The 16786-nt window shown below is 38.5% G+C and overlaps 1 protein-coding gene across 1 annotated transcript in view; it reads right to left on the bottom strand.

Moving 5' to 3' along the window:
- Nucleotides 1–16786, bottom strand: part of CadN2 (Cadherin-N2) — a 421364-nt gene that overhangs the window by 63881 nt on the left and 340697 nt on the right. Inside the window, exons 8-9 of the mRNA XM_073971018.1 lie at nucleotides 10317–12624; nucleotides 3536–3706 (exon numbers count right to left, since the gene is read on the bottom strand). Coding sequence (XP_073827119.1) covers nucleotides 3536–3706; nucleotides 10317–12624 — 2479 coding nt within the window. The remainder of the gene's footprint in view (nucleotides 1–3535; nucleotides 3707–10316; nucleotides 12625–16786) is intronic.

The raw sequence follows: 16786 nt of genomic DNA, 5'->3' as shown, positions 1-16786 counted from the left end.
CCTGTCGATTTTTAGGAATTAATAAATTCTCACATTCTAAAATCCAACCTCATCCTGACCCAGAATTAGAGCGCACAACAGACCTCCTTAAGGCTTAAGTGTATGCACATACATCCATGTGACCGAATGAGCGGGAATACCAAATTCGGAGATGGATTGGAATTCCTTTGAAAGTTAGTAGCTTTCGAAGGCTACTCTATAATCGATAAACAGATGGACAATTTCGATTTAAATCTAGTTGGTTTTTATCCGGTCATGATGATAGCAAAACGTTAGTTAGGACCCAATTATTTCGTTGACCATAGCCTGTAGGGAGAATGGATTGGTTCCACCTCACTTTGGCCGGGCAGTATACACTCAATACCTTTTTCTGGGATTGGATCTGTGGTCGTCTTTGCTAGTATTGGATACCATCTCCTGATTCTCGGTATTTTGATGGTTGAGGAATCAATATCCCACCGAAATGGCTGTAATTTGGTATTTAGTTTGCCATGGTTTTATAAAATATTCAAAAAGAGAATTCACAGCCAGCAATTCCAATTTGGAAATACTTCAACGGTTCCAATCGAAAATGCTTCGAATGATGACAAATGCACCATGGTACATGACGAACAAAAACCTTCATAAAGATTTACTAATAACAACTATTAAAGAGGAAATAAACCAGTTGTCAGCTAATTATTTAGAAAGACTAAGTAACCATGTTAATACACTTGCCATTATCCTATTAGATGAATCAGAACAATTATCCCGACTAAAACGATTTGATATTCTTGATCTTCCATATAGAAAATAATATATATAAACACATGACACAAAATCCATATTATATTATCAATACATTAATTTGTTAAAATAAAACAATGTACATACATGTAAATTTATGACACAATATCCATTATATATTATCAATACCTTCAAAATTTGTTGAATTTTTAGAATTCATTCTATGTAATATATGTAAATAGTTTTTTTTATTTATAAAATTTACTTATAGTTTGTTTTTAAACTGATTGTAAATAAAAAACATTTGAAAAAAAAGAGAATTATCAGTATAGGTCCACACCTTCATATAACCCCCAAAAACTTTCCCCCAGAAATTTTTAAGAATAGGTCCACGTTTTGCTGTAGAACGCTACCTTTCGATTTCGCTATTTTGAAGGTTGCAACCACATTTTCTCAACGAAATGGGTGGAATTTGGTATTTAGTCTTCTTTGGGGCTAAACAAATTTTCCACCGGAAGTTTATCGGTATATGTCCACGTTTTGATGTAGCCCACACCTTCCGATTTTCGGTGTTTTGAAGGATTTAGGCAAATAATCTCATCGCAATGACTGAAATTTTCTCAACGTTTTGATATAGCTCCCACAGAACAGTAGCTTCCGATTTTAGGTATTTTGAAGGTCTTAGCCGCTTCATCCTACAGAAATATATAAAATTCGGTATGTTGTCTTCGTTGTGTATGTACAGCATTCCCGCAAAAATTTGTCAGTAAAGGTCCACGTTTTGATATAGCTCTTATAATATTACCTCCCCATTTGCGGTATTTCCTGTCAGGAATTGGCGGTATAGGTCTATGTATTGATGTAACCCCATAAAAGGTACCTCCCGATTCTCGGATTAAGATTTTAGTCACATTATATGACCAAAATGGTTGATTTGCTATTTCGTCTTCGTTGGAGGTACATCATTTTCCTGCTGAGAATGGTCGGTAAAAATCCACGTTTTTATATAGCCCCCCAGAGAACATACCACCCGATAAAATGTTGCATGGTGTGGACAATACTTTGCCACAGTGCTTGTATGTTATCGGAACGAGAAGTGTTTTCATTAAGCAATTAAAGCAGTGGAGTGGAATATGGTGTGGCTATATATTGTGATTGCAGATTACCGATGCATCGGATATTGCATTGGACATCACAAACTCCAACTTCCGTGTTGTGTCTATTAATAATTTATTTCTTACATTAAATCGTAGTCGTACCATTGCTACAACAAGGTGGTGGTCCGAGTCTGTGTTTGCTCCTCAGAACGATCGTAGATCCAACACGCTAGACGAATGGCTTAAATCTATCACAACCTAATCAATTTGATTTCTTGTTTTTTTTTTTTTTTGCTCTGGAGACAGCTTAGTCGATCAGCTTCATCCATTATTAGACGTTTCACTGTTGTAACTCAATTTTCCGACTGTGGGGCCAAAGATATTCTACTTTCTAAATTTGTCATTAAAACCGCCTAGAATAATTGCAGTGTCATGGGCAGGGCAACGACCATATGTTTCTTCTAAGCGCTCGTAAAATATATCGTTATCTTCAGTGGATGCATGAGCGCAAATAAAGCTGAAGTTTCAAAATTTAGCTTTCTTCCGTATTGTAGAAAATCTTTCGTCCCCTGGGGTGAAGCTGGAGACCAAAAGTTTTAAACTCCGTCCAACTACAAATCCGTAACCAAACTCATGCTTTATACCAAGCAGCTGTAATACAGTACGTCACTTCTATGTGCTGTTGCGAATCCTTTTCCAATCCATCGTATTTCCTGTATGACTGTAATATCGGCAGTAACATCTATCAATGCGTAAACTGCACATTCTATTTAAAGAGTGCGAACGTATCAGGTGCAGATTCGCAGATCATGGTCCGTAAAACGTTCGCAGGGATCGTCGACTTTAGAGCGGTTTGTTTTTCTTTGCTTTTTCATAGTTCGCTACTAGACCAACCACCAACCCAAGTTTTTAACTTTCTTATGGGTGAACGTGCAGCACATGTTAGTTCACTACCTTTAACGGGTGTTAAAGGCTGTTTCTCAGATGACAACACGGGGAGGTCAGTGTTCACTTATGATGAAAGAGGGACTAAGGTATGACCTGGTCTGTGTAAAATAAGCTAGAAGATATCCGATATAGTGACAGTTCATTTGAGTACCTCCCATCCAAAAGATATAAATTTTCGTTCGAACTAAAGTTCAAAACCTTTGAGCTTAAAGCCAGTTTATTTACGCTAACTACTCCTCTGATTTTGTAATGTTATATTTGAACCTGACATGCAAAGGGCTCCAACTACTCTCGACATCCTCTTGTGCGCTTTAGCTAGGATTTCCCATTGGGACATTAGGTTTTCATTTAATTAAATAGATATGGTGATTTCACTATTCTGGTCAGATAGGTTTTTCTCTATTACATTTTCCTTACATTTCTTCCCCAAGAAGAAAAGAAAACATTCTCTTTAAAAAAATATTTACATGTTAACCCAATTTCTCGGCGCAACTGCTGTTATATCATTCTGCTTTCTTCCATTTGCTGTGCATTTCCAACATCTCGTTGTTTTTGTTTCTTTATTTCATTTTTGTTCTCTGTTTTGTAATTGTATTTCTAAAGGTTTTTTTGCCACACCAACCACATGGATATATTGTTGCAGCAGGTCTGGATACATATGCCAGCTACTTCGGACACATGCATTCAAACCAAACATCTTCACATACATACCTACATATCTATGTATGGATATCGCTCATCGGACTGACCCTAATGATACTTACGTGCATTCGTATTCATTCCACAAATCAACACAATCAAATGGATCCGGACAGATAATGTTCGAGCAAGGACGATTTGAGGGGCAGTTACGTTCTAAATTTCGCGCCATTGTTGCCTGTCCCCATTGGGTGCCATTCATGGAGGGTGGTAATGGTAAATGCTTGCCATCAAGTCTGAAAGAAGAAACAATAAATTAAAATAGGTGGAAATAAAAGTTGCAAAAACAAATTTTCAAGAAAAAAACTAAAATTGCACAATATGTAGCAGAATAATTTCGTGTGGCAATGACTTTCTGGGTTAAGAAAAAAACAAAAGCAAAAAATGTTGTCAACCATTCGTAGCATATTGACAAACTTATGCTGGCAAACCGTTGTGTGGTAAAAGTGAATTAAACAAAATTGCAATTAAAATCCTTTTAATGTTCAAAACGATGTATCCATCAAATACAAGTCACATTTCGTTGGCATGTGTTCGTTTATTCGTTCGTTGCAATTGTGGTTAACACACTGACATAAATAATGTATATACGTGGATATACACGTAGAAATAATATAATTTAAAATGTATTAACCAAGGCGGAATGGAAAATGTAACCTATCTATCAAGAATTCCGATGTTCCATGCAGGAATATGTAATGTAAGGAAATTTGAATTTGGATAAATTAAAAAAAAAAAAAAATGCAAAATTGGAAATATGTGTATCACTGGTGTATATTTCAATATGTATTTCCATATATATTTCCACATGTATATAGAAATCAAGTATTTGAGATAACGTACACAAGTAAAGGTAATGTTTTTAGGACGTGCCGAAACGTGAAGCTATCATTTTACTTTAGTAAATACATTTGAATATCAGCATTCCTTTTCAGTAAAATAGATTTTAAAAATAAATGGTAAGATGAAGACTGTTAGAGTCCGAAAAACGAAATGTGATGTTTTTTAGTCGATGCCAATAGCATCATTTTAAAATTATATTTACAAAATAGGGTTATTTTCAATGCCAGATGCCAGAATATTAGGAGTTCTTTAAAATAGAAAGATAGCTAAGCTCAGCTTCTGAATGTGGAACACGAAACGAACAGATTCTTTATTTTAACAAGAAAAAAAGTATCAGTCGGCTTTGCCTACAGAGATATACCCTCAGCCGATTTTGAATTGGAACTTTCATCTACGGACAGATCGAATGTATTTAGGGTCTTTACAGAATTTTGTGTCTTGGTCCCTCTTTCATCTCAAGTGGACACTGATCTCCCTGTGGTATCACCTGGGGAACTGCCTTTAACACCCGTTAAAGGTAGTGAACTAACATTTGCCGCGTTCACCGACGTTCACCCATAAGAACGTTAAAAACTTGAGTTTGGGCATCGGGTTAGTAACCCTCCCCTAGAAAAAAACAGCCTACCATGAAAAAACAAAAGAAAAGAAAAACAAACCCCTCTAAAGTTGACGAACCCCGCAAACGTTTTAAGGACCATGATCTGCGAATCTGCACCTGGAATGTTCGTACTCTTTATAGAGAAGGTGCAGTCTTCGCATTGTAAGATGTACTTGAAAAGTACAAGGCCGATATTACTGCCATACAGGAAATGCGATGGATCGGGAAAGGCGTCCCAACAGCACCTAAAGGTGACGCACTGTATTATAGCTGCCATGACACAAAGCATGAGTTTGGTTGCGGATTTGTAGTAAGTCGGAATTTAAAACATGTATTCTCCAGCTTCACCCCAGTGAATGAAAGACTTGCTACAATACGGATAAAAGCAAATTTCTTCAACATTAGCTTTGTCTACGCTCATTCTCCAACCGAAGTCAAGGACGAACAGACCAAAGATATATTCTACGAGCGCCTAAAAGAAACATATGACAGTTGTCCTGTCCATGACATTAAAATTATTCTAGGCGATTTTAATGCTGAAATTGGAAAGGCGACTATCATTGGCCCAACAGTCGGGAAATTTAGTCTCCATAGTGAAACATCGAACAATGGAATGAGGCTGATAGACTTCGCAACGGCAAAAAACATGGAAGTTAGCACTACCAGATTAAAGCATCTCGATATTCATAAGGGCACCTGGCTGACTCCAGATCAAAAAACAAAAAATCAAATTGATCACGTTGTGATAATGGAAACCATTCGTCTATCATTCCTAGGAGCCAACATAGACTCGGACCACCACCTTGTTGCAGCAAAGGTGCGTACCAGATTAAACGTAGCAAATAAGGTACGAACATACACAATTCGGAAATTGGATATCGGTAAGCTGCAATCACAACAGATAGACACAGCATATTCCACTCAACTTGCACAATTGCTTAATCAAAACACTCCTCTTCCCGATAACATAACAGCACAATGGAATATTATAGCCCACTCCATGCAATCAGCCCCAAAATCCATACTTGGATTCCAGAGACCTCCACCAAGGAACCCATGGTATGACAAGGAGTGTCATGCTGCTACCGAAGAGAAAAATCCGGCATATAGGGCTTCTCTACAATCAGCTGCAACGCGTAGCGCAAGAGAGAGGTATCGGGAAAAAGGAGAGAAGAGAAACGTCTTTTCCGCAGGAAAAAAAGAGAGATGAAAACAAGTAAAAAAAGTATCAGTCGGCTTTGTCGACAGAGATATACCCTCAGCCTGTGTATATTGAAACATTTTTTCCCAAAATACGTATAAATTTAGGGGGTTTTAAAAATTTTGGGCATTTGAACCGACAAAAATGTTGATTAGGATTAAATATGAAAAGGTTTGCGGAGGCGGTACTAAAATGACCGTTATGGAAGTGGGTCTCCATGCACAACATATGGGGTTTTTATACTCTTCGGGCTGTTTGCTCAAGAAGTATGGACTTGGCCCTAAAAAACTTTTACCATCGTAATTGAGGCAGCGAATGCAAGTTGCTTCAACAAAAATCAAAGTGATTCGATATCAGGTCTTAAAGTCTACTTATTCGAAATTTTGTGTGGGAGGTACCGGATGGAGTGGACAAATATAGTCTATATTTCAACCTGATCTATATCTGGTAGATATATTAGGATGCGTAAAGTATAGACCAATTCGGCCACTCCCTTCAAGAGTTACCGTACGAACAATTTTTCCGAACATTTTTGAACTTTTGTGGGGGAGGTACCTGAAGGAGTGGACCGATATGGCTTATCTTCAAACTTAGACTATGTTTGGACAAAATATTACTAAGGCCAAATCCTGGACCGAATCAGCAGATCCGTTCGAGAGTTATATTGCGCTCCAACCAGCTCACACGGTGCCATAGGGGTTTTTCGCAACTTTCAGGCTATTTTCTCAGGAAGTATGGACTTGCCCCTGATGAAACTATTACAAAAATCAAATCGATTCGAGAGATGGCCCTAAACTGAACTATTCCGAAATTTTGAGTGGGAGGTACCCGGAGGAGTGGACCGATTGAGTCAATATTGAAACCTTATCTAAGTCTGGTACACATTTCACGATGGGCAAAGTATGGACCAAATAGGTTACTCCCTTCGAGAGTTATCGTGCGCACATATTTTCCGAACATTTTCGAACTTCTGTGGGGGAGGTAACGGAATGAGTTGACCGATATAGCCCATCTTCGAACTTAAACTAAGTTTGGGGCAAATATTACGAAAGCCAAAATTTGAACCGAACTTGTTTATCCGTTCGAGAGTTATCGTGCGCTCCAGCCAGCCAGACTTGGGGTCTAAAACCATTATTTCGATGAGGCACATTTTGCCCGTATGAAAGTGTTATACCCTCGTTAACATAAATGCTGAGGGTATAAAAAGGGAGTATAAAAAAATCGAGATGTACAGGAGCCAAAATGAAAACCGTAAATTCTACCAAAAAGTGAAACATCAAACTGATGGCTTTGGTACAGGCACTTACTCCTGTAGGGACCAGCAAGGTAAAGAGCACTTCTCCAAACTGTTGGTATCCAATAGTACCGAAGCGAGGACGATACCACAGAACCATTCCCCGAAGATGGTATTGAATGTATACAACCCAGCCAAGATGAGGTAAAGACAGCAATAAACCGGCTTAAGAATAATAAGGCAGCAGGAGCCGATGGCCTACCAGCCGAGCTGTTTAAAACCGAAGGCGACACGCTGATAAGGTTTATGCATTAGCTAGTTAACATCATTTGGCAGGAAGAACCCTTACCCGACGATTGGAACCTGAGAATCCTGTGACCCGCCCACAAGAAAGGAGATAAGAATGTATGCTCTAACTATAGGGGCATAAGTCTTCTTCCTATTGCCTACAGGATAGTCTCAGGGATATTGTACGAACGACTAAAGCATATTGTCAACGAAATAATTGGACCGTATCAATGCGGCTTTAGACCTGGCAAGTCCACCATTGACCAGAGATGCAGATTAACACCAACCACCTTTTAAATGGCGAGAAGACCAAGTTGATGTGTCGACGCGCAATGCTTCCATAGAGCTCGGACCAACTGTTGAACTTGGCTGCTATAATTCGAGGTAGTTAAAGAGATCGTCTGCCTCGGAATCATCGTAAACACAACAAACAATATCAGTTGTGAAATAAAAAGAAAAATTGTATTGGCTATCAGATGCTACTTTGGCTTAAGAAATCAGTTTAAAAACAAAGCCACATCTCGTCAAACAAAAGTTACACTTTACAAAACACTGATACTACCCGCGCTGATGTATGTTTCCGAAGCATAGGTACTTGCACAAGCGGACAAGGCAGTGCTTGGTGTGTTTGAGAGAAAAAATAATCGAAAGATCTATGGGCCAATCTACGTTGATGGTGAATATCGACGTTGCATGAACCACGAGCTGTATCTGCTATACAACGACTACAGTATAGATAACCGTAACGAGATTCAACGATTGCTTCATAAAAATGAGCGGTGATGAACCCCCTAAAAAGGCGTATAAATACGGGCCACATGGCGGTACACGCAGAACTGGCAGGTCAAGTAATCGATGGAGCAAACAAGTGTAAGAAGACATGAAAAGGCGCGGTATTCCAGAGAGCGAAGCAACACATAGAGATAATTGGAGATCTTTTCTTAATTCGGCTTATAGAACAAATGTTCTGTAATAGGCCAGCTAAATAAGTAAGTAAGATTATAAATTAGTTTTACATCAATAAATGTCCGATTAACCTCCCAGTAAAGGCATATTACTCGTCTTTTCATTCCGTAAGTTTTAGTTGGTCCTTATGGCGACCCTGGACACGACTGGAATTACCACAGCCATCGACAAAACTACATTACAACTACTTATTTCCTGGTAACTGATTTGTTATTCAGATATCTTTCTTCCGGCTGTGTTTTAGATATTATGTGGTTTTCCTCAAATATGCCTTATAACATACATACCTGTAGTCTATCTTTTTTGTTGTACTAGGTAAAACCAAGGACAAACCTGAGGAATTATTAACAACACACGTTTTCCCACCTATATTACTTTGTTAGTTGTAGTCATTAATACATATCACTCTCTGTACTTCAATTATTTACCTACTATCAACAACAAAAATCTGTGGTCTTTGTTATTTAACACCATACTGTGATTTCTTTTCCCCAGAAATAAACTAATCTCTACTCTGGTCATTTATTCTTAATTCGTTTTGTATCACATTTCTCACAATACTATGAACGTTACTCAGGCAGAAGAAATTCATTTAGTGATATTATATTTATTACTCCACACATACACACACTAGTTTGTCAAAACAACTCATTATTCTTCGTCTTCCCCTTCCCTTCCCATTCTTCTTCTTTTTCGTTATGGTTATTTATATAACTACACTGGTCGGTCATTGGTCGGTCACTGGTTATTAGGCCAATGTCGTCGTCGTATGCTGTCAATTGTGGTTACATGTCATTTTCTGGGTTTTGTGTTACAAATTCATCTGCAGGCCACACAGATGGCACCTGACAACACATATTAACTCATATGTGTATGGACACTGTTTGTCTGGTGGTCAGAAATTGTTTACCCTTGTGCCGCGTCCTTACCGCATCTGCAGTACATAAATTTTAATTACAAATCAAGCAAAAGAAAGAAAATATAATCACACACACAGTTGCTGAAATAGAAATGTACAAACGTAGAAAAGTTACACACGTGTGTTGTCTCGCTTTCTTTGCTCTTTTTTTGCTCTTCTTTCCCAGCGGAAGCATCTAATGAACTTTTGACATTAAATGGATGACTTACAAATACCGAAATTAGAACAAAACCCAGCCAAATGGACACACAAGTGCATAACATATATATGTATAAGTGATGATGTATGTGTGTGCCTCTGTGATATCCTCCCTGTCTTCTTTCTTCTGTAAGCATTGTTTCATATTATTATCAACTACTTTTCCATGTCTTTCCTTCCACAAAATGAAATGTAAACTGTGCTGAATGATGATAAGAATAAAAGAGAGATTACCAAAGACAGCTGCTAAAAGTAGCATGGAAACATTGGTAATAGCGGTTGATGTCTGGCTTTATAACACACAAACACAGCCAAGGGCACACAACACACACATCCACACAGATTGTCGACCACAAAAATCTCACCAAATAGCAGAGTGTTCATTTCATTCGTAACATGTCTTAGAAAGATAAAAGAGATATTATGTGCTGCCACTCACTCACGCACGCATACACATACATAGACATATTAATTTATATCTAACAGCCAGCAATTCACACCTTCAAGGAATAACTTAAGGGGAGAGAAACGTTTTTTGCAACAAAAAAAAAGAAACAAACAAAAAATCTGTCATCATAAATCTTGGCCTCTTAACTTACCTGATATCATCTAGACAGCTGCGTTGGAAGTCGCCCAAAACTTCAAAGGTCTTAATGCCGGTATATTCTGCCTTGCCGCCAGCATAAACACCCTCCTGTTTATCTATGGACAGCCACTGATGTCCCACATAATTAAATGTTTCATTATAACGTCTACCCTCACCACCATCCAGTTCCATGAGAGCAGCCGAACCATAACGGCTCACTTTAACCACATGCCATTGACCATCATTGACTGTAATGGCCGACAAGGCCAAATGATGTTCCTCAGCCTTCAGCGAATTCAGATTGTAACGAAAATGCAGCCGTCCCTGACTCAACTCCAATATGGCATATTCTCGTTGATGTTGATCGGATACTCGAAATATCTCACCATTCATTTCCCGGGTGCGGAAGCGCAGTTGTAGCTGGGTGGTAAAGCGATCAGGTTCAAATGATAAGGCAAATTTTACATAACTTTGGGGCTTAAATGTTGTGGGTATGGTGGGTATATTACACATGGGTCCCGTCCAACCGGGTTGGCAGTGACATTTGGCTTGGACCAAACTGGCCACACAGTTTCCCTGCTCCCAGCAGCGGGCCGTGTGATCCGTTTTCAGGCATACCTCATCGGTTTGCGGGCAACCGGGATAGCTGTTGTGGGCCAACGCTGGAAAGGCCAAGTCATAGTGTTCCGAATTGTGTATCACATTGCGTATGCAACCATCAAAACCCTTGGAGGTAAAGGCATATTGCCAACGGAAGAGCGCTTGATCAAAATGCTGCCTATAGAGGCCGCCGATTTGTAGAGGAGTATTGAGATTTAAGGCTTCATTGAAGGGTGGTATAGAGCCTCTGGCTTGGCAGGAATTGTCATCGAATTCAGGTGGCGAACCATCCTCCATTTCGAAAACATCTGCTGAGCGACAGAAATCCACCACCATGCGCACATTTTCTGAATCCCAAAATAAATCCAAGCGATGCCACACTCCATCGTCTAGGGTCTTTTTGGTCTTAACTCTCAATTCTAGGGTTCCGGAACCAAAATCAATAAGCAGCCTAGGATAGCCTTGTTCTAGTTCCACAGCAATGAAGTCGGTCATTACCTGGCCCTCGGCCTTAGGTGGTACTATGGGTCCGTTATATAAAATCAAGCCATCCGCCTCTTTGGTAATGAATTCCAAACTCAAGTGGGATTCTTCACATAACTGCAATGCAGGATACCATGCCCAACCATTGCCTTTGAAGCTTCTAGTGTTCTGCTGACATCTGGGGCCATTGTAACCAATTGGACAGGCCACACATTTGGGACCATTTCGAGTATCCACACACCGGCCACCATTAAAGCAATGCAGTGTCCGGCAGGAATTTTCACGACTAAAGTTCCTGGCCTTGCACACACACTCTGCCTTGATGTCCAAACGCACTCCCACCAAAGCGGTTTTATTTACATTTACCGTGTGCGGCAACTTATTGACTTCCACTCGATTTGAACATGAGCCCGGACACTTCTTCTGTTCCACCAAACACTCATCAATGCCCACCATGGTAATATTCAAGCCCAATTCCTTTTCAATTTCATCTCTTTGCATAAGTACCACACCATTAAGTCGTACTGCCTTAAAGCTGGGCTGTTGATTGGCTGGCCGGGCAGCAAAGTGAACATCCGTTACCCCCTCCTCTTTCGTCTGAACACTAAACACATCCACCATATCGCGTTCGGTGTACAACAGCTCAGCCAATTTATCGCGAAATCTTTCCAGCTTGGAGCGCACCTGTTTGTGTTGCTTGAAATCCCATGTACGCACAAACTCCTCATCACTTATGCCCTGCAGGCGCATTGAGCCAGCCTGTTGGACTGCCTCTTGGGTAATGTCTCTGACCAGCACTGTCATATTCGCCGGCACATCAACCTGACCCTGTTCGCGGTCATAGACTTTAAAGCGTAAATTATAACGGCCACGGCGTGTGCCAGCCTTCATTGTAACAATACCCGTATCGGTGTCCAATTTGAAGCGTTGATGTTCCTGTTGTTCCCAATAGTATTTTTTGTCCACAACATCCCAATCATCCAAATCGTGTACATAGACCCGACCGATGGGTGTGTCATGTGATTGGCCCTGGTAATTGTAGACGAGCACCTCTTTGCTGCCGGGCAGCATTTTGTTATCGTTGACATCGCCAATGATGACGGTCAGTGTTGAGGTGCCAGTCATGGCGGGTGAGCCGTTGTCTTTGATTTCGATGGGTATGAGGTAGGCTTTTTGTTTTTCTCGGTCGAAGGGACGCAGCGAAGATATGATGGCTGCCCCATTGCCGCCATCGGCTCCTGGAGAAACAGCATTTAATTTTTGAAAGCAATAAATAAATAAAACCAGCCATTGAGGTTGATTGTTCCACGATTGGTTGGTTGTTTGCCAAAAATTGTGGGGTTTGGTTTATTCGTTCGGTCGTTCGTTCGTTATTTCAACAAAAATCAGTTAATTTGTTTGATTGGCGTAATTGGATGGCAAGCGGTGTATACGTATCAATGGCACACATACATATACCAAGGGAACAGTGGAGTGGATACCCAGATTGTTGTTTGGTGTCGATGTTACATGTAAAGAAAGAAAAAAGAAATGTGGAAAACAGAACTTTAATCATTTTGCAATTAAATTACAAACTAAAAGTAGGCAACAGTTAATTGATACCCTCAATAGTAGGCAACACTTAATAACAATTTTGTTAATTTGTTTCATTCAAATGCTTAATTTTCGCTAAAAAGCATTGACATCCATTCGATCACATATGTATTTCAAGTGCTTAAACTTTTGCAACAATTTCACAAGTGTTCAATAATGAATGGCAATTTGACGATATTTTTATTTAAATGAACAAAGGAAATGGTTATGCTATTTATTTCACAGGCACAAAATTTTCTTCGTTTTATGCTCACAATATTGAATTCTTTTGTTTGCAATGCAGCATTTCCAATAAATTTAATTAACGGAATTTTTATTTACACACAAAAAATCATTAATACACTTTAATGTTTTTTTTATTTTTATTCCAAGAAAATTCTTTATTGAAATATGAAACACCAAACACAAGGATATCAGATGAAATATAAAATACAAACAAACCGAGTCAAAAGTCAACCAAATATTTATGCGTGGAATTTCGTTGGAAAACAATAAATTTTATTGCACTTTGCCAATTAATGGGAAATTGTGATTTTCCAAAAAGAAAAAGGTATTTGTTGATATTTTTTTAGCTATTAGGCCTTTGATATTTCAGAGCAAATAAAACAGTAATTTATGGCTTTTTCATCCTGAAGTTTCGTCGCTTATTTGGCGACTTTTTCAAGGAAATTCGTCTATATAAAATAATAAAATTACAAATTACATTGGATAGAGCTGGAATTGAGTTGTTGGAAAATAGGAAGGAATGTTAAAAAAACATGTAAATACAAAATAATGAAAAAAATTAAGCTACATTGAAATGCCTGTATCGTTATATGGGGTTTTTTTTACCAAAACCTGGACCTATGTCCACAATTTTTGATGTAGAAGTTTCTGTACCATTTGGAACCCCAAATGAAAAATTACAGCCAATTCGGGCTAAAAATGCAGATAAAATCATCAAAATATCTGAAATCTGGTGGTGCCGTTATATAAGAACTATAGGAAACAAGTAAAAAAGTATCCGTCGGCTTTGCCGATAGAGATATACCCTCAGCCTATGTGAATTGAAACTTTCATCTAACTACAGATCGAATGTATTTAGGATTTTTTTCAGAATTTTGTGGCCCTTTTTGGACATTTGAACTTGCCGACTAAAATGTGGATTAGGATTAAAATTCAAAAGGGTTGGGGAGGAGGTACTTAAAGGAATGGACCGACATAGTCCATTACGAAAATTGATCTTATTTTTGATAGATATCGCGCCCACTAGTCATTTCAGTGGGTCATCGCATAAATTTTGGACCAGAAAATCGATATCGGTCATTTTTAAAGATAAACTAAATGTGGACAACATATTAGGAGATCCAAAGTTTTGTACAAATTGTTTGCCCCTTTCAAGAGACATCGGACAATCCGTTTTGCATTTTTAGTGAATTTTTCTTAAATATTGAGGGGGAAGTATCGGAAGTTTTTGCCCATCTTCGAACTGAGACTAAGTTTGGACAAAATATGACAAAAGCCAAATTTTGGACCAAATCGGTAGATCAGTTCGAGAGTTATAGTGCTCTTCAGCGACTACATATGTTGCTATGGGATTTTTAACACCTTTCGGGCAGTTTTATCAAGAAGAATGGACTTGCCCCTGAAAAAAGTTATACCGTCGTAATTGAGGCAGCAAATGTATATGGCTTCAACAGAAATAAAAGTGATTTGAGAGCAGGTCTTAAAGTGAACTTCAAGACTTATCGTGCGCACAATTTTTCCGGAAATTTTTGCACTTTTGTGGGGGAGGTACCTGAAGGAGTGGACCGATAGGGATTATCTTCCAATGTAAACTAAGTTTGGACAAAATATTACGAAAGAAAAATTTTGGACCGATTCGGCAGATCTGTTCGTGAGTTATCTTGCGCTCAAACCACGTTGTCATAGGGATTTTTGCACCTTTTAGGCTTTTTCCTCATGAAGTATGGATTTCCTCCAGATGAAACTTCCACCGTCGAATAGGGGGCGGTGAGTACGAGTTGTTGCAACAAAAACATAAGCGATTTGAGACCAGACCCTAAACCGAACTTTTCCAAAATTTTGTGCGGGAGGTACCCAAAGGAGTGGACCGATTGAGTCCATATTGGAACCTCATCTAACTCTGGTAGAAAATTTACACTATATAAAGTATGGACCAAATCGGTTACTCCCTTCAAGAGTTATCGTGCGCACAAATTTTTCGAATATTTCCGAACTTTTGTGGAGGAGGTACCGGAAGTAGTGGACCGATATAACCCATCTTCGAACTTAAACTAAGTTTGCACAAAATATTAAGAAGGCCGAATAGATTGATCCGTTGGAGAGTTATCGTGCGCTCCAGCCAGTCAGACAGACAGACGGACGGACATTGCTAAATCAACTCCAAATTGTCTGGAACACATTTTGTCCAAATATACTTGGGGTCTAAAACCATGATTTCCATGGGACACATTTTGCCCGTATGAAAGTGTATATACCCTCGTTAGCATAAATGCTGAGGGTATAAATATCTTCAATCGGGCGGCACCTTTATAAGGGGCCTTCATCAAAATGTGGACCCATATTAAACATTTGTGGTTTGTGAACAGTGGGAACCTCAATGCCTAGGTCGGTCAAAAATTGTAGCTAAAATATCGAAAATCGGGAGGTTTATTAAAACATGGTCCTATGTTGATAAATTTTTGGTGTAGAAGTTTTGTGTCCGCTGGGAATCTCAAATGTCAAATTACAGCTAGTCGATGCCTAAATGCAGCCAAACTCCTCAAAGCACTTGAAATCTGGAGAAAAAGTTATATGGTGGTTATACCAAAACTTGGAACTATGTTGAAATTTTTGTTTGAAAAAAAAATTAGATAAAACCCTAAAAAAACAGAAAGCCGGTAGGTATTGTTATACGGGGCTATACCAAAACATTGACCTATGTTGAACATTTTTGGTGGATAGGTGTTTTGAAAACTGGGAACCTAAAATGTCAAAAATTAGTTCGGTTGAAAATTTTATCAAAAATCCTCAAAATACCGAAAATCGAAAGGTACCGTAACAAATAGTGCGATTCGTAAACTCATTTTTTGCGTTACCGACAAAAATAAGTGAAATTAAAATGCTTATAATTTTGGCAATTAAGTTTGCGACCAAAAAAATTTTTTAATTAATTTCTCGTTGGAATCGAGCTTGATGGTCAATAATGTAAGTAAAAAAGGAAAACCGGCGATTCGAAAATTTTGCCTTTTTTATGCGTTTTATTTTTTTTTTAATTTTTAATTAAAGCCGCCGATTCGAACCCACACACCCACCACTATGTGACATGCATGTTTCGTCTTCGGTAAAGGCTCTTCAGGCATATCGGATGTGGAGCGACTTCGCTGTCCTCGAACTTTTCTTCTTTCAAATGCATTTTGTTTAGTTGTTTACTTTTTTAAACTTTTCATTCATATTTTTGCGTTTTATTTTTACCGTTTTTTGTCGGTAACTCAAAAATGAATTAGAGAATCTAAAAAAATCTAAAAATATAAACTAAGCTATTAATCACAATGCTTTAAATGTTTTAAACATTTCTTTGTAAAATATCCATTAAATACATTACATACTCCCAATGGACTTTCTAACTAATCGGAAGGCTAATGACCTAATTCCTTTATACGGAATATATTTCAGGGAACAAGGCTAAACAACACTCGGTTTCAAATACTGTTGCATATCATACTCAGCCATCAATGGTTGAACAGTAGAAAGCTCATTTGACTGATTCAGATAGTTAATTCAATATTGACTGTATATCTGAGACAACAGTGGCTAGCCAGAAAG

The sequence above is a fragment of the Musca autumnalis genome, unplaced genomic scaffold (assembly GCF_047663935.1).
Source record: "Musca autumnalis isolate F117 unplaced genomic scaffold, ASM4766393v1 scaffold_2, whole genome shotgun sequence".
Taxonomy (NCBI): Eukaryota; Metazoa; Arthropoda; class Insecta; order Diptera; family Muscidae; genus Musca; species Musca autumnalis.
Note: the sequence above shows the minus strand (reverse complement) of the source record. Positions and strands in the feature narration are given on the sequence as shown.